General features: G+C 45.0%; 1 protein-coding gene across 1 annotated transcript in view; it reads right to left on the bottom strand.

Moving 5' to 3' along the window:
• The window catches only part of RTN1 (reticulon 1), a 123,566-nt gene extending 108,997 nt beyond the window's left edge, over positions 1–14,569 (bottom strand). Inside the window, exon 1 of the mRNA XM_086613447.1 lies at positions 14,380–14,569. Within this exon, the coding sequence (XP_086469573.1) occupies positions 14,380–14,569 (190 nt within the window). The remainder of the gene's footprint in view (positions 1–14,379) is intronic.
• Positions 14,570–15,531: the final 962 nt, after the last annotated feature.

Raw genomic sequence — 15,531 nt, 5'->3', positions numbered from 1 at the left:
GTTTCCCAGACATCTCATCACCCTGGTTGCTCTCTGGACTTTCTGCATTGCTCCTGAAGTGGTGTGCTCCAGACTAGATACCACACTCCTCCCCAGGCCATTTGCTGCATCACGCACACAAACCCCACATCACCATATCTCAGTGTGGCATCTACTGTTTAGCAACAGCAAAACAGCACAAGCTTTGCAGCCTATGGTGGCTTGCATTTGGCTTGTGGCCCTCAACACCCCAGTCCTTCTCTGATGGACTCATCCGTGGTTTCCTATCCTCTGTTTATGAAGTTGACTCTTCCTGCTGAGATGCCATCCCTGCTGAATCCCTTCCTATTTATTCAGACCATTTATATGGCTGGCCAAGATCATTCTGAGTTTTCATGGTCTTCCTTGTAGTTTACCAGTGCAAGATGTAGGAGCTGGGAGAGGTCAACCAGTCTCCAGGGGTTTGGAGAGCAAAGTCAGCACACTGGGTCCTGCTGTGGCACAACGCTCCTTCAGGTAGTACTTGCACTATGAAAGGTTGAACAAATTTGTCTGTACCTTGAAGGATGGGAATTTTATGCCCTTTCAGTTGAGTAAAAGAAATAATTGAAAAAGTAAAATGCATTCAAAAGCTTTTTTAAAGAGGAACTATGTAAATAGCTCCAACTAAACAAAGAGTGAGGGAAGATGTTTTTGCTAGAATAGTCTGCCTCCAGAGCTCATGAACACAGGAGAAGAGAACCAGAAAGCACCTGCTGAGTTTCTAAGCTTAACCCCCTACCACTACAAGCATAACATTAATTAATTCTCTCCATAAACTGATGAGAAATCCATCACTTGAGAAATTCAAACTCAGAGTAGTTTGGATGTCTTTTTCTCGCTATTCGCTTTTCTCTCCATCCTGACTTCCTCTCCCTCCCAGCCTGAATGTTCCTGTCTGATTTATACAATTTTACCCTTGTGTCTACTCTGACTTTTAGCATAGCTTGTTTCTTGTGGATGTTTGCCCCAAGCACCAGGAGCAAACACCCCTTTTTCCCTCAACTTTCTGTCGGACAAGGTTAGAAACCAGCTTCTCTAACCCGTTTTCTCAGAAACAGTGGATTAGCTGTGACCAGAAACCCAAGCAAGCCACACTGCAGGAAACATGGTGCTTTGCTCACATCTAGCCCTTTCATTTCTAAAGGCTGCAAAGGCCTGGGGCACCTGGTGCTGGGTGCAGGCAGGAGTAGAGGACTCCTGGGAAGCCTTGGATCTTACCTGCTCTGGCAGTTACTACTATGCAGCTAAATGAGTCTGAAAGTGGTTGAAAACTTCTGGTTTTTCCTACAATGCTGGTTAAAACACATGGCACAGCAAGGCTGAGGAAGTGGTTGTCATTGCAGCTTCAAGTGCACGGTCAGGAAAGGGAACCTGATGGCTTCTAAAGACTTCACTTCCCACCTACAGAGCAGACTGCACTGCTTTCCTGCTCACACAAAATGAGAAGGGGAGGGCTTTTAAAAAAGAAGTTGTCTTGTATAGAGCCTACGAAGAAAGAGTCAGATTTGCTGTCTTCACTGACTTTTTTTCCCTTGCTTGGCACCAATAGGCAACTGAGTAAGGGAGGGAGCACTAATTACTTGAATCCAAGGACACTGGGCAGCTCCTAGGTTGGGGAATGCTGATGCCTTCATGCCTTCTTCACCACAGTGGTGGCAAAATCATCTGCCATAAAGAAGAACCTGCTTGGTATTATAGTTCAGCAGCCATTAGATGGGCTGGACCAGGTGGCAACTTCATTTTCACCAGTGACAGAAAACCAAAGTCACACTCCTTTTGAGTGCATTAAATAGGTGCTAACAAATCCTACTTGCTAGTGCACCAGCTCTTGGATTTAATGGGTATTTCAAGCTGAGAGAAAAGTGCATTCATGTTGTTGCTCTTCAGACAGGAACAGCAAATAATAACTCAAAAATGCAGGGTTGAAATTAAGCATATTGACTGTGGGTTTTTTGTGGGTTTCCTGACATTAGTTGTAAGTGGAGTTATTGCAAAAGAAATTCTGTCCTATGGGAAAATTTCATATTATTTTCAATTTTCTTTTCATCTCAAATCAAGGGGAAACAGAAAACCTTTCTACGGAAGAGAAAGCTCCACAGGAAAAACATTTGGAAATGTTGAAACACGTTGCTTCAGCAAATTTAGTTATGTCAGTAGAGACAGCAAATAACACATGGTATTCCCTCTATGTTGTTCAGCTGGAAGGGTGAATGCCTTTGCAAAACCTAACTAAGGATCCTTAACACAAATTTAAAAGTGAAAAACAGGCAGAAAAAACCCAAAACTATCTTCATACACCTAAGTAAAAATAGCTGCCCTACATTTTTCGGGAGAGAGGAATGACTTTTTGGAGTCTCTGTCTGAAAAGCCCCACAAACTGAGTCACTGACGATGACGCCGAGACCCATTTGGAGCGTCCTGGCACTGCCTGGGCCTCACCAGACTCAGACCTAGTTCAAATGCAGCTGCTGGGGACTATTTGTAAGACCCTTCACTTCACTGTCCACCAGTTGTCCCATCAGCAAAATAGTAATAAAGCTGTCTACTTCCTTACGCCTCTCCAAAATGCAACCTGAGGAACGCCAGCTCTTATTCTTGCATTTTGCGCTTTTCTCCATCTCTTGGAAAGCAAAGGATGATGTTGGCAGAGAGCTGGCCAAGAGAAAGCAAATAGAAACACAGAGACATTCGAAAGCAAGGCTCCAAGTACTACAGTCTTGCTAAACTCCTAGTTCCAGTAAATACCAAAGACCCAAGTGGGTTACGGGCAGGGGAAGGGGAAAACTGACTCCTAAGAAAGTGCTGGAGGATGTGGCATTTCCATTTCCAAGGCGTTGCTGATATGCTGAAAAATGTCTTTTCTGCTCATTTAGCACAGCTGGAACTTTGCTAAAATCAAACCTTCCCTGTGAAATATTTTTTGCAAATCAGCACATTCTGCAGCACATTTTTCTTCCCTTGGCAGGGAGGGAGGTGTCAGGAGTTACCACCCAGCTGTGATGACACCTCATAGGAATAGTCAGAAGTTCCTCAAATCCTTATTGCTGAAGCTCAGGCTTTGACCAATATAGCAGAGGGACCATGTCCACTCACTGCTAACAGCTGCAGGCAGTTATCTGCAGTCTGAGCTGGGAAAACATGTAACATATTTTATGCAAATGTCAGACTAAGAGAAGAAGCAGCAGAAAAGGCAGCGACTGAAGCGGCATTTCTGGGACCAGTTCACAGAACTGGTGTAGAAACAGTTCAAGATTCATCCCGTGCAGATCGCGTTAGAAATCTTGATGACAAAGGGAAGAGAAATGAAGACAGTCTGTGCATCTTCCTACTCTAAGGTGCAATCAGAGCACATCTTCAGCATTGCTATTAGCATTCCTCCACCAAAGAAATCTCAGCAAAACATTGAGCTCACATTTTCAAAGATGATGCTGGAAAGCTTCCCAGATTATATATTTTCCTCTTTAATTTATACCTCTGAGGATAACGCTAATCAAGGAGGCAGTGAAAGTGATGAAACAGCCTCAGATCCCGGTTGATTTATTAACAGTGGTTGCATTATTCTCACTTGGAGAATAATGCTAGTAGCCCAACCTTTTGGAAAAAAGATCTTGTTTGGTGGTAGGTTATCAAATATAAGCTGACAATGTACTTGCACAGCAGATATGCATAAGTGCATTGCACAGTATGATTCATCTGCAAAACATCTAGCATGCTAGATGCTTGATTTAAAGTAGGTTAGAAGAACGATTCATTAAAAAGCACGAGCAGAGAGGGGGGAAAAAAAAAAAGAAGCCCAAACTCCAAAGTCTCTTACTGGGAATGATATATTTTCTTTTCACTCTTTGTTCAGCCCTTCCTCCTCAGGTTGCTTTCAAATAGAGTTCACATGGCATAGGGACAGACGACCATATAAAAATACATGTAGCTAGACAAACACTACAAATGCCATCTTCATGGCCTAGCGATCCACCAAGTATTCCAGGGATTATACATGGTCTGTTTACCATGTTCAAAGTGAGAGCAGATCGCATATATTTTACACAGCATAAATCCCCAAGCTCGTCTCCTTAGCTCTGACCTGAACTTCTACTACACAGCAACTGAATTATAAAGGCTAATGTCAGAAAGACTTAGAAGAAAAAAAATTCCAAAAATGGCAACTGGCTTTTACTATGATAGCTGCTCAGATGATCCACTGTAATCTCCAGTGGTATTCTTTAGGGCAGGGAAAACAACAACAACAGAAAAAAAGGTGCTTGACATGGCAATTCTAAAATACAATAGAGAACTTCACAGGCCAGAATTAGTGCTTTTAAAACAGAATTTATATGTATTTGGAATAAAGGTCCTACTATAAAACCAAACATAGTCAAAGTAGATTTCTAAACACTGCTGCCAGCCAAATAAGGTGAAACATACAAATTGATTTGGGAATAATTTGAAAATATATACACATTGTTTTCTAAGATTTCGCTGTTTTTTAAAATATTATTTTAATTTATGTATCTCTTGTTGGAATATATTTATCTGATGGGCAAGTTTCTCAAAACCTTTAAATTTCAGGAAATTCGGTCTTTTTTTTCTTGGCATCAGCAGAGACAGGTGTGCATTTTCAAAGGCAGAGTTCCTATTTCACCCGTGTAAAAGTACCCCGGTTTTTACTCAGAGGCTCCACATCTGTGCATGTGCACGATCGTCCACTTGCTTGACTTTTCAATCCTGCATGCAATGTACCCACATTAAACGCACATGAAACTTTTTCAGTGGAGAACTGGATACCATCTGCTAAAGATCTGGTCCAAATTGTTCAGTGAAGTTAAAATCCTATCTTGCCTGTAACCCAGATGCCACTTACCAGCCATTCTGATATAAGGATTTCTGAGCAGTGAAAGCCATAAATCCTCTTTTCTTTCATAAACAACATATTCAGAGAAGGTTGACTCCTCTGGGACTTCTCCTGACTCTCACACATCTTCTCGGAGCTTCGCCTTTGGGCTCAACACCTTTCCTACAAACTAATTATGGTCTGAGAATCACGGATTATACACACAAACTTTCAGGATAACCAGGAGGCCCTGAGAAATCAATTCTGTATTCAACCTCAGAGATACTTTTGCTAGAGCAATAGAGAAAAGAGCAACAACATGAATGCTGCATTATGGCTTTTTTAAAGAACTACAAAAGCTGCAAAAGAGAAGAAACCAGCCTCAGCTTTAGGTCAGCCCACCTCAGAGGCAACTGTCTCAATTGAAGTTTATCACACAGCAACACTGCGGTGTAGAGCATCTATTCAGTCAGTGAGGTTTACCAAAAATATAAAGCTTTGCAATAAAAAAACCCAAAAACAAACCCACAACAAACTGACAAACATGGTACATCCTAAGACAGAGATGAACAGTAACTGGAGATGAAAAAATGGTGAGCAAAATTGGGATCCACATTGTTATAGCTTTTATAAGGGGTAGGAGAAGGCACTTCTTTACCCTTTTTATCACAATCAGGCTGCAAACAGCACATGATTACTGTGCATATCATACAGGTACACCTGCACACAGAGCAGTTAAGCCTCCAGTTCAGCTGAAGTGCACATTTAATTTTTAGCGTGTTGCATTGTGCTTCATTGCTGAAGTTAACAGGAATGAAAATATCCTGAAATGCAAAGCATTTCCTATGCATATGAGCAGTAAGGGCATTTTTTTTGCCTCTAAATTAAGGACATCAAGGGAAAGACCTAATTATGACTTATTGGAATTCAGAACCCCCCTGTACATCAGGAGACACCTCATCACACCCTCCCACAAAGCACATGGGGATGCTGCTCAGGGGATGAGAGCAGAGACGAGATGCTGTGCTCCCCAGCTCTGCCTGCAGCAGGTTTTCACCTCCCACCCTGGCTGCTGTGGCCTCAGTGGACGTTCCTCACACAGGGAGGGGACATTGCGAACTGAATACGAGTGAACACTCGCACAGCAGTGGCAGACTTAGAGTGATTTTTAGGCTTTGCTTAGGATTTAGCCCTTTGGCCTGCCAATGAGTTTGGGATTAAAAACATTTGGAAGCAGAGCTGTTCTGCTGGCTATATGCTTGTCGGGATCTGTGTGGGGTGAGGGACTCCCACCTCCCTGGCATGCAAAATCCTGTCTTCGGTGGGTGTAGGCATCCTCACTGCATCAGCCTTGCTGCCTCCAAGTTGAGGGGCAGGATTAGGGCTGTAAATGGCAAAACTCCCTTGCCAATCACAAGCTATAAATACAGTTTGTCCCTCCAGTTCCTTTATCGGTACCCTTGAGTGCTTTTGGGAGCAGTGCGTTAAGGGGCCAGGCTCAGCAGAAGAAAACCAGTACAAACTCTGACGGCTCAGGCTGTCTGCACAGCTGTGCTGCAGAGCTTGCCCAGGGTGAGGATTTTTTGGCTGTTTGGTCATACAGCCAGTGACTATCGCAGCACAGGCACGGAAAGGCTGGGGATGTCATTTGGATCTGTAACTTCTGTATTTGCGCATTTACAATATGCATATGAAGGGTGCTTCCACGGGGTGAGGGACGGCTTCCCTGGGCTGTGTTTGGGAGACAAAGCACTGCCTGCACTGGCAGAGAGGGTCCTGCCAGGCCCCGTGGCCAGAGAGTGTGCCCTGGTGCCATGGTTCCTCCTCCTTGGCCACTGGACTCACCGAGGGGTGCCCTCATGTGCAACTGAGGTATGGACTGATATTTGCACAGAAAAAAAACTCAGAGACAAGAGAAGCACAAGATTCCCAGGGGCTGGGAGTAGGAAAGTTTCCAGCTTGACAAGGCTGCCCCATGCATTTGCTTTTTGCTGGCCACAGTTAACATGGCCTTCAGTCTTTGAAGCTACCAGCAATAAATCAGCTGCAGTTAATAAATTCAGCACTGCTGAAAAATAAGACATAATTCATGTCCCGAATGGCACGGTAAAGCCTCAAGCTGACATAACTCCACGGCACTCCAGAGTCACCCCAGCACAGAAAGCATCCTTTGGCAAGCATTCTCCCGTGCTCCGTCCTCACTGGTACCCACACAAACACCCTGCTGCAGCACTGCATCTCCTTCACTGCTACATGAAGGAGATGTTGAGAATTCTGTAGCTCTTAATGGCAAGCGAGTCAAAACCATCTCTGAAGAACCAGCTACCTTTTCTGAAACGTGAGCTCATGATAGTTGGAGGCTGTATCAAGGGCAGACGTCTCATTACAGCAGTGAAAGAAATATTCAAAGAACTCTTTTAGCAGCTGTTGTTTAAATAAAGATGGAAAAGCCCACTTTTAAGGAATATTAAAGTATAAAGCCAATGCTGATGAGATAACACCTTAATATTTGAAAGAGACAGGCTTATGAAGGCTGTAGTAACTTTCAACAATTTTTAGGCTCACTTGGACACACGCAATACATCAAATTAAACAACAACACTATAATGGATTTCATTTGAGCTTTTCAATGTTTTTAAATGTTAATTTTCAGTGTTGTAATGAGATAGGTAAGTGCTGGTGCCTCCATTTTACACACAAGTGACCTAAAGCAGTCTAATCTAATGAGTAATAAAGACGGTTTATCCGTGATATATCTCCTACTTCATTTATCCCTAAATTCAACAAAACACATGCTCCCCTCTGAGCATATGCTTAAGACCATGCTCATATTTTAAAGCAGTTAAGAATGCGCTTATGTTCCATATAATTAGGATCATAAATACTTTATTAAAACAATGAAAACTGAAATCAGTGATTAATGTACCCTCTATTCTGAGCTGTGTCTTTCAAGTGACTGCCAAGAATTTATTCTCACTGCTGAAGGTATGGGGTTTCTTAGAGGATTAAGCTGACCATAAATCTAAAGTGTCTTAAAAAACAAGAATACTAAATGTGGGATGCATTCCTGAGTGCTGAATCATGCCAAGTCTACAGTAGTTTACTTTCTCTATATTAGAAAACTAATGACAAATAATGCTTCATTATTTGAAACATTGTTTGCTATGTGATGATCTTCTTTTCTTTTAAAAAAAAACAGCAAACAACCCAAGAAAAACAAGAACCCCCCAGAATTTCATGAGCAGCCCTGATCTGGCAGTAAAGAGAATACAACACACAAAATAAAATAAAACCCCAACAAAACAGAAATAAAGACATAAATGCTACATCAAAAATGAAAAAGGCTTAGTGCATACTTGGCCCATTTTAGAGTTACTCACTACTCAGGAGGGAAAGGGAGACAAATTCCTAAGAACTCACCCATTTAAAAACCTCCATTCCCTGTTGATGATGTGGACCTGCAGCACAACTCCTTGGGTATTTCAGAAAATTTGAGCTAAAAAACACGTGCACAAAGTAATTAGGTCTTGGGCCAAAACAGGTCTCAGGGCCGAAAGCAGAGCCAAATGCTAGTCCTGAACATCATGGGTCAATCCAGGCCATACAGTTGGGCCGGCATCCTTTTGTGGGACAGTCTGTGAAGACACGATAAACAGACCTGTGTGATCTGCCCAAACTTTTCCGGGCAGCACCCAGGCATTTGCTGGGGTCGCCGTTCCCAGGCAGACTGAGAGCACATGCTGAGGGCGTGTGTACTGCACACTACAGTTTTCAGGGGAAAAATAAGATGTAAGACGTGTCATTGAATGGCATTTCCAGAGCTGCAGAAAAAAAGGCAGTGCCTCCCAGGACCCTTACACCAGTGAGACACAGTGAACCACCCAGCCCAGGGGAGACTTGCAACCCAGGAAATACTGCAGCACACAAAAGCCGACGCTTGCCGCAACTGGGACATCCAAAGCCTCTCGCCTCCATGCCGTTCTCCTCCTCCCCAACCTCTCCTCCTCAGTTCCTGGCCTATAAATAAAATATTTCATTACTGAGCAATGAAGATTAAAATAAGGCAGGTGAGTCACCCTTCCTGGTACTACTCCGCTCTTTCATCTGCCTCATCCTCTTCCTCAACCCATTTGCAGCCCTGAAGGCTGAAGAAAATCCACCAGCATGGAAGCCAAAGTGGGGATAGAGCTACCTGCATCCCTATGGGGAACAGGGCAAAGACAGATGCATTTTGATCCGTATGGAATTGAGAGCTACATTGCTGCACAGATTCTAAACCAGGAGATTTTATGCACCTCCAATAGCACTTTTCACCCTCAGATGCAGAGAGCACTTGCTGGAGGAGCCCAACAGGTGCCATTGCTCCTACTTTACCCAAGCAGGAATGAAGGATGGTGTTTCAACAGGAATTTTTTTTATATGACTGATTGTAGGCTGTGATGAAATGGCCACTTTGTCAAGCTTCAGGAGAAATACAGGAACAGAAGGATCCAAGAAGAAATCTCCTGTGTTTCTGTCCTTCTCTGCAAAATCTGCTTGCACTCATAAAACCCCAGGGGATGAAGAGAGCCTCTACCAAACAACCTCCATCACCCTCACTCCCACCAGTATGTCAGAGGTTTTGAGGAACTAATCCAGGGAGCAGAGAAAAAATAAATTCTAGTTTATTTTAGAATAAATAAATTCCTCTAAATCAGGAAAGACTAAAATGTCAATAATAGAATTGACATGAATATATACTCTTCCAAAGTGAGATTAAATCTGGCCTCAGATGGCTAAATCTGAGCAAGATTGCCCGGCAGTTGAGACTATATTTCCAAACAGCTGCTTAGGCTCCCCTGTGGCACATGCTTAGGTCAGTGAATCCACTCTACCAAGACTCTTTCTACAGCAACTTGAAAAATCCGGTTTGGGATCTTGACCTTTACAGCGCACAGGGCCTTGAGCAGTACATTGCCATGGATATTTAGGAAGGAGGAGCTCTTGCTAAAGCAGTACTTGGAAAGGGGTGGGAAGGCCACGGAGAGCAGCTGAGCCAGTTGCTTTGGGGAACCTGCTGCATTTGGTTGTGCTCTGACATCCCCAAAAAGCATCAGTGCCAAACTCAAGCAGTGCAGACGCTCACATTCATACCCACTTCTCTCCACTCAGGTGAACTACAGGGCTTTCAAGCTGCCTGAAAACCACCAAAAATCTCTTTCATGTTGAAGTGTAAAGCCTCCAGTAACTGGAGAGAAACAAACAAATTGAGATTTACAGGTGAAGCACTACCAGTATAAACATAGGCTTATGCTAGTAGCATTTCACTGCAGCCCTTTGCTGGCAGGGGGTTTGGTGGGTCAGTTCGTGGTGAGAGCATGTGGGTACATGGCACACATTTTCAAACTCAACCTCTACAAATCACATGAATTAGAAAGATTTTTTTAAAAATGTCTTTACTAAAAGCACTGAGCCTAGATAGTCTGTCCTCATCATGGAGCAGCAGGAGCCAGGACCACTCACGGTCTTGTGAGCTACATTTACACCCATTAGAGCACAAAGTGCTCCTGGGATTTGGTATCTCACTGCTTCTCGGCAGGCAAATGCTGCTCCTCAACTGATCTGCCTCACCTCACCATGCTGGCACATGCCACATGAACGCTGTTCAGTCCCATAATCATAGGACTTATACCAACCATCTCCTGGCTGCTCTTCCAGAGGCCACATCTGCCATCCCATTGTGTCCCCACGGACACATCCCAGTTATTAATTCTGTCTGTCTCCTGTGGCACTGGCCACCTCTCCTTTAGGCAGCTGGACTCCACCTGCGACTTGTCTTTGGAGGCAGCTGGAAATTCGCCAGGATTTCCAGGGATGTCCTGACTGCTGTGGCCAGACTGAAGGCAAAGAGCATCCTGGAAGGAGTATCAGTGGGCAGGTCTCACTAGCAGTTCTCTCAATCTCAGCTACATGGATGTAGGGACATAGCACTGCTGCCTGTAATTCACCCTACAGATGCCCACCAATGCACAAGGCAGCATACAACTTTCCAGATCCTGACACAAGAATCACCATTTGTATGTGTTCCTGCCCTTTTTCCCCTCTTTTTCTCCCTAAACACACCTGCACCATGGAGGTACAGTCGATTCTTACATTTTGTCATTTCTCTGAAGGAAACCATATGTATTTATCCTGGGGAATGCCTGGTAGCCTGTGTAATATTTCTGGCAATAATTCTTTTCAAGGAATTTTAATCACTGTTGATGTAAAAATAAATAACAGAATCTGTGACCAGATGGTGTGTTGGGTGACATGGGGCTCTCTTCACCAACACACAACTGCTCACCAGCCTTTCAGGACTGCTTCAGTCTCCAGTCCTTGTAAGAGCGGCATGCAAGCTCCTCTCACCCTGAACCAAATTCATCTTTGGGAAGAAGGGAAACTCTCCATGTGAGGGAAACATTTTCAGCAAAACGCAGAAGCCAAGTATAAAAGCAAGATAAACTGCTCTGTCCCTGCCCAGGAGCCACAGGAGTTGATCTTCATTGTAGCTCTGCAGGAGAAGCAGCAGACGTGGGATCTACAGCTCCTTATTTCCCTGACTTTGCTTGAGAAATCTCTGAGCTTTCCACTCCTCGTGGGAATTTTTTTTCTGCAATCCAAATCATTGCTGATTTTGGTTGATCTGAAGAACAGGGAGTGAAATCCATTGCTTTTCATCATTCAGAAACCACTCACAAGGTTTTGACACAAGGCCAGTTTGGCTCAAAGCTGGGCCCATGGCCAGCTTGAAAGTATTCCTGAACCTTTCAACAACCCCTGGCTGATTTTCAAACTTAAAACAAAAGCTGAGATCAGGGAAAGTTTGCAAATTTTTAGGTTGTATTAGAAAACTTCTGTTCAACTTGTGATAAATTCCCACCATTTATTTTCAGTTATTTTCATGCTGGGAGAATCGCTCAGTCTCCAAACCCTGCTTTTGCCTCAAAGACCACAACCTTGTTTCTCACAGAAAGGTGAAAAAAGTCTGAGAGGTGTGGAGGAAGATACGGGATGTGTCGGGAAAATACCTGGAAAACATACCGTCCAGTTCACTCTTGTTTGGATGCATTGTTTCTTGTCTGAAGTGTCCCCAGGTGCCCCATTGCATAGGGAGTGTTGTAAGTTTATGGCAGTTTATGACTGTTGTAAGTTGCTGGAGGTAGGTATCTCCCACTGGGTCCATTCCTTACAGCTTAAGAAAATGCAGAAATCCTCCTCTGAGCAGGAGAATTAAAGTTTTCCGAAATACTCAACAGTTTTAAATATTCAGCAATATGACAGAGCTCTTATTCAGCAGCTGAAGAATATTTAGTGGCACAGAGAGAACGGGAAAATTATTTACTTCTCTCGGTGAAGGGAGCAGGAGCTGTAGCTGTCTAGGTAATGTGGAACAGAAATACAGATGCTGCGGCCACGAACAGAAAAGGAGACTGCGTACGCAGGTCTGCACTGGTTGGGATGCTGCTCTGTCTGCCATGGTCGGCTGGACACACACACAACCGCACAACGGATACTTTATCAAACAGGGAGAATAAAATGGGAAATGTTTAAAATACGTTACTACTCTTAATGAGGTTGCTAATTTGAGAGTCTGTCAATCCACAGCTAGCAAACACCAAAAAAGGTCTGTATCGCTCACTTTGTCTCCACCTTGCCACAGTTTGACACATGCAAATAAACATGTCTAAAGCCCCTTTGCAGAGGATTCACAAAATTATTATCTTTACTTCTCTCTTTTCCTTTTCTTTCCTTTTTTTCTTCCTTTCTTTCGTCCTTCCTTCCTTCCTTTTTTCAGTCCTTTCTATTCTGCATTCTATAAGCCTGAATCTACAGATCAGGTTAAGCCCAAAGAAGCCTTCATTAAATGTAAACAATATCATATTAAACTTAACGGAGATTTACACAATTTAAGAGACCACCCCTCTTTGTTCTGTGCACTAAGATTCAGCATGGCCATATTTTTATCCATCAGTGAGCAACAAAAGCTCACAAGATCCTTTCCCCTTCTTCATGTCATTATACTGTTGAGGCAACCCCACCTGGGGACCCCAATCCTGCCCCTCTTCACACACGCACCCCCCCCCCCCCACCTGGAACAGCCTCACATTACAAGCCATCTGCCTCTCTCCGGTACAAAGTCACGTTTCACAACCTACCATTCAGATCAGCAAACGAGCAGCACATCAGCAGATTTGCAGCCTGCCCAAAGCTACAAAACAGCAAAACATTTCCCACATCAGCTGATGGGCGTTAGATCCCATTTTACTACTGAACTCAGTAGCATCAAGCAGAGAGAAAAGCACGAGGGAAACATCCATGTTAAGAGCACACACATGCACAGACACACACTCAGACCCTGAAAAAAAACACAGAGAGGAGTATCAGTGGAATAATACACGTAGTCAGTGTGTTGTTTCTAGCCAGCTACTCTTTGTGCTGATTGACTGGAGGGGATTAGAAAGGACTCAGCCCAAAAACGCAGTTCCTAATGCTCCTGCAGCTATTGCGTAATGGAGACTGATTCCCGTCCCAAGCCCTGACCCTCAACTTACTCAAGACAAGTTTAACACTGCCAGGCTGCATAGTGGAAACATCTGCTTCCCAGTGAAGAGGAATTTAGATGGGATCCACCAGCTTCCCTGGGGCTGGATTACTTGGTTATTTGGGTTCTCTGATGGGCGGCAATAGGAAAGAAAGTGGGGAAGTGTCACTAAGAAGGAAATAATAGAGTCATTTTCCCCAAAATATTTCTACCAGGAGCTACTGGAAGCTTAAGCCTTCTGGGGTTCATTAATAGATCTACACCTGCTGTTAATACATCCACTAAAGAAATGAACTCTAAACCAAGGGAAATCAAGTACATCCCAAAAGTAAACTGAAAATCAATGAACCTGCAGACCTTAGCTAAACTAAATGCACCTTAAGTCAAATACATGCAAAAAGGCAAAAGAGGGGAAACACAGCAACCAAAAAGTCCATGACTAAATACATGATGTCTTTTGAGATGTCTCAAACGCGTGCAGAAAAGACACAAACACTTCTGAACAGGCACTCCATTGAGAGCTACATGTTGAAATAACATAAGGGGCCATGCAGGAATTCAAGGTGCACGGAGAATATCTGAAATAACTCCTTTGAGATCTGTCACTCCAGATGTGTACAGGTGTACGACAAATGAGGACAGAGCCCCATCAAGTCAGGTGAAATAAAACGCCCTCCAACATTTGACTGAAATCTGGATGTCCTGTGCCTAGCAAACTGCAAAGGGCTTCAGGGAACTTGTCTGGGTCCTGCAACCCCCCCTCCCCCACATCAGCAAAAATGATTATTTGCAAAGGCCGCAATTGCTCATTATTTTCTGCTTTCCTACATGCACTCGCTAACTCGGTAGTAATGTTTCCAAGAAGCCAGGCTGGGAGAAGAACCGGGGAAGGGACCGGGACGAGAAAACCAGGACACGCAGCTGCCAGGGCCCCTTTGTTGAGCATCCCTGGGTACCCCTCGCCTTTTACCTGGGGATGCAGTCGCCATGGCAACAGGCGGGTGTTCCCTGGCAGAGCCGAAAACCAGCTGTTCCCGCTGCTGAGTCCCATCTCCATCCCGCAGTGGAGCCCCAGTTGCATACTGGTCCGCCCCGTCCGCAGCCCAGTGCACCCCAGTGCCCGCCAGCAGCAGGTCCTGGGGGTCCGGCGGGGCTGACATGCTGCCTGCAATGTGGCCGCTGGTCTCCGGCTCTCAGGCTGCAGCGGGAGCCACTGAAAAAGCTGCGGTGGCCGCCGAGGGCTGGATGGTGCTGCGGCCGCGCTGGAGTCTGGCCGGCTGCGGGGACTGGGAGCTGCCGCCGCCGCTGCTGCTGCTGCTGCTGCTGCTGTTGCTGTATCTCCACTAGCGCTTATTACGCAGGTGAAAATGGCTTGTTAGTTGGAGCCTTCCAGCCCTTGCGTCACCCTGTGGCTGGCATATCACAGGGCAGGAATCTGCCAGCCTCGCTGCTGCTCTCCCCCGTTTAACTGCTTCAGCAGGGTAGGCATCGGCTTGTGCGTACAGGGGAAGAAATGCCCCCTTCCAGGCAGGCACCCGCCTCCCTCTCCCCTCCTGCAGTTCCCCACACAGCGCGCATCCCCCTCCTCTCCATCCCTGCATCCCTTCCTTGCTAGAGCATCCCGCAGAGCGCCACAGCCAAGCGCAGCACCGGGCCGGCCATGGGAACGCCGCTGGTTCCTCCCGCACCTCCAGGCTTGGCGGAGAGGGGAAAGACAGCCCACGGCGAAGCACATCATAAAAGCTCCCCATTCCCCCCTCTCTCCGCCAGCCCTCCCAGCCCAGCGGAAAAATCCGTGCTCTGCTCCCAGCACCTGGGATTGTTTACCCAGTTGGCTCCTTTCTGTTTGCAGCCACGCCGGAGAGATGATCATAGCTTATTGCATCTAAATGACACTTGTCAAAATAAACTCACAGCAGGTGTCTGTGTGCCTTTTTTTTTTTTCTTTTTTTCTTTCTTTTCTTTTGGCGTGCCATTGTATTTGCTTGCTTACAGAGGCAGTGTGAACTCTCAGGGATCCTTGCTGTTAGCCAGAGCAGCAGAGGCACGAGATACAGCAAAGGTGAAAGTACGGGGCAGGATCTGTGATGCTCCCAGGTGCACTTGCAACCAGTATCCTGGC

This window comes from Tauraco erythrolophus, chromosome 6 (genome assembly GCF_009769465.1).
Source record: "Tauraco erythrolophus isolate bTauEry1 chromosome 6, bTauEry1.pri, whole genome shotgun sequence".
Classification (NCBI taxonomy): Eukaryota; Metazoa; Chordata; class Aves; order Musophagiformes; family Musophagidae; genus Tauraco; species Tauraco erythrolophus.
Note: the sequence above shows the minus strand (reverse complement) of the source record. Positions and strands in the feature narration are given on the sequence as shown.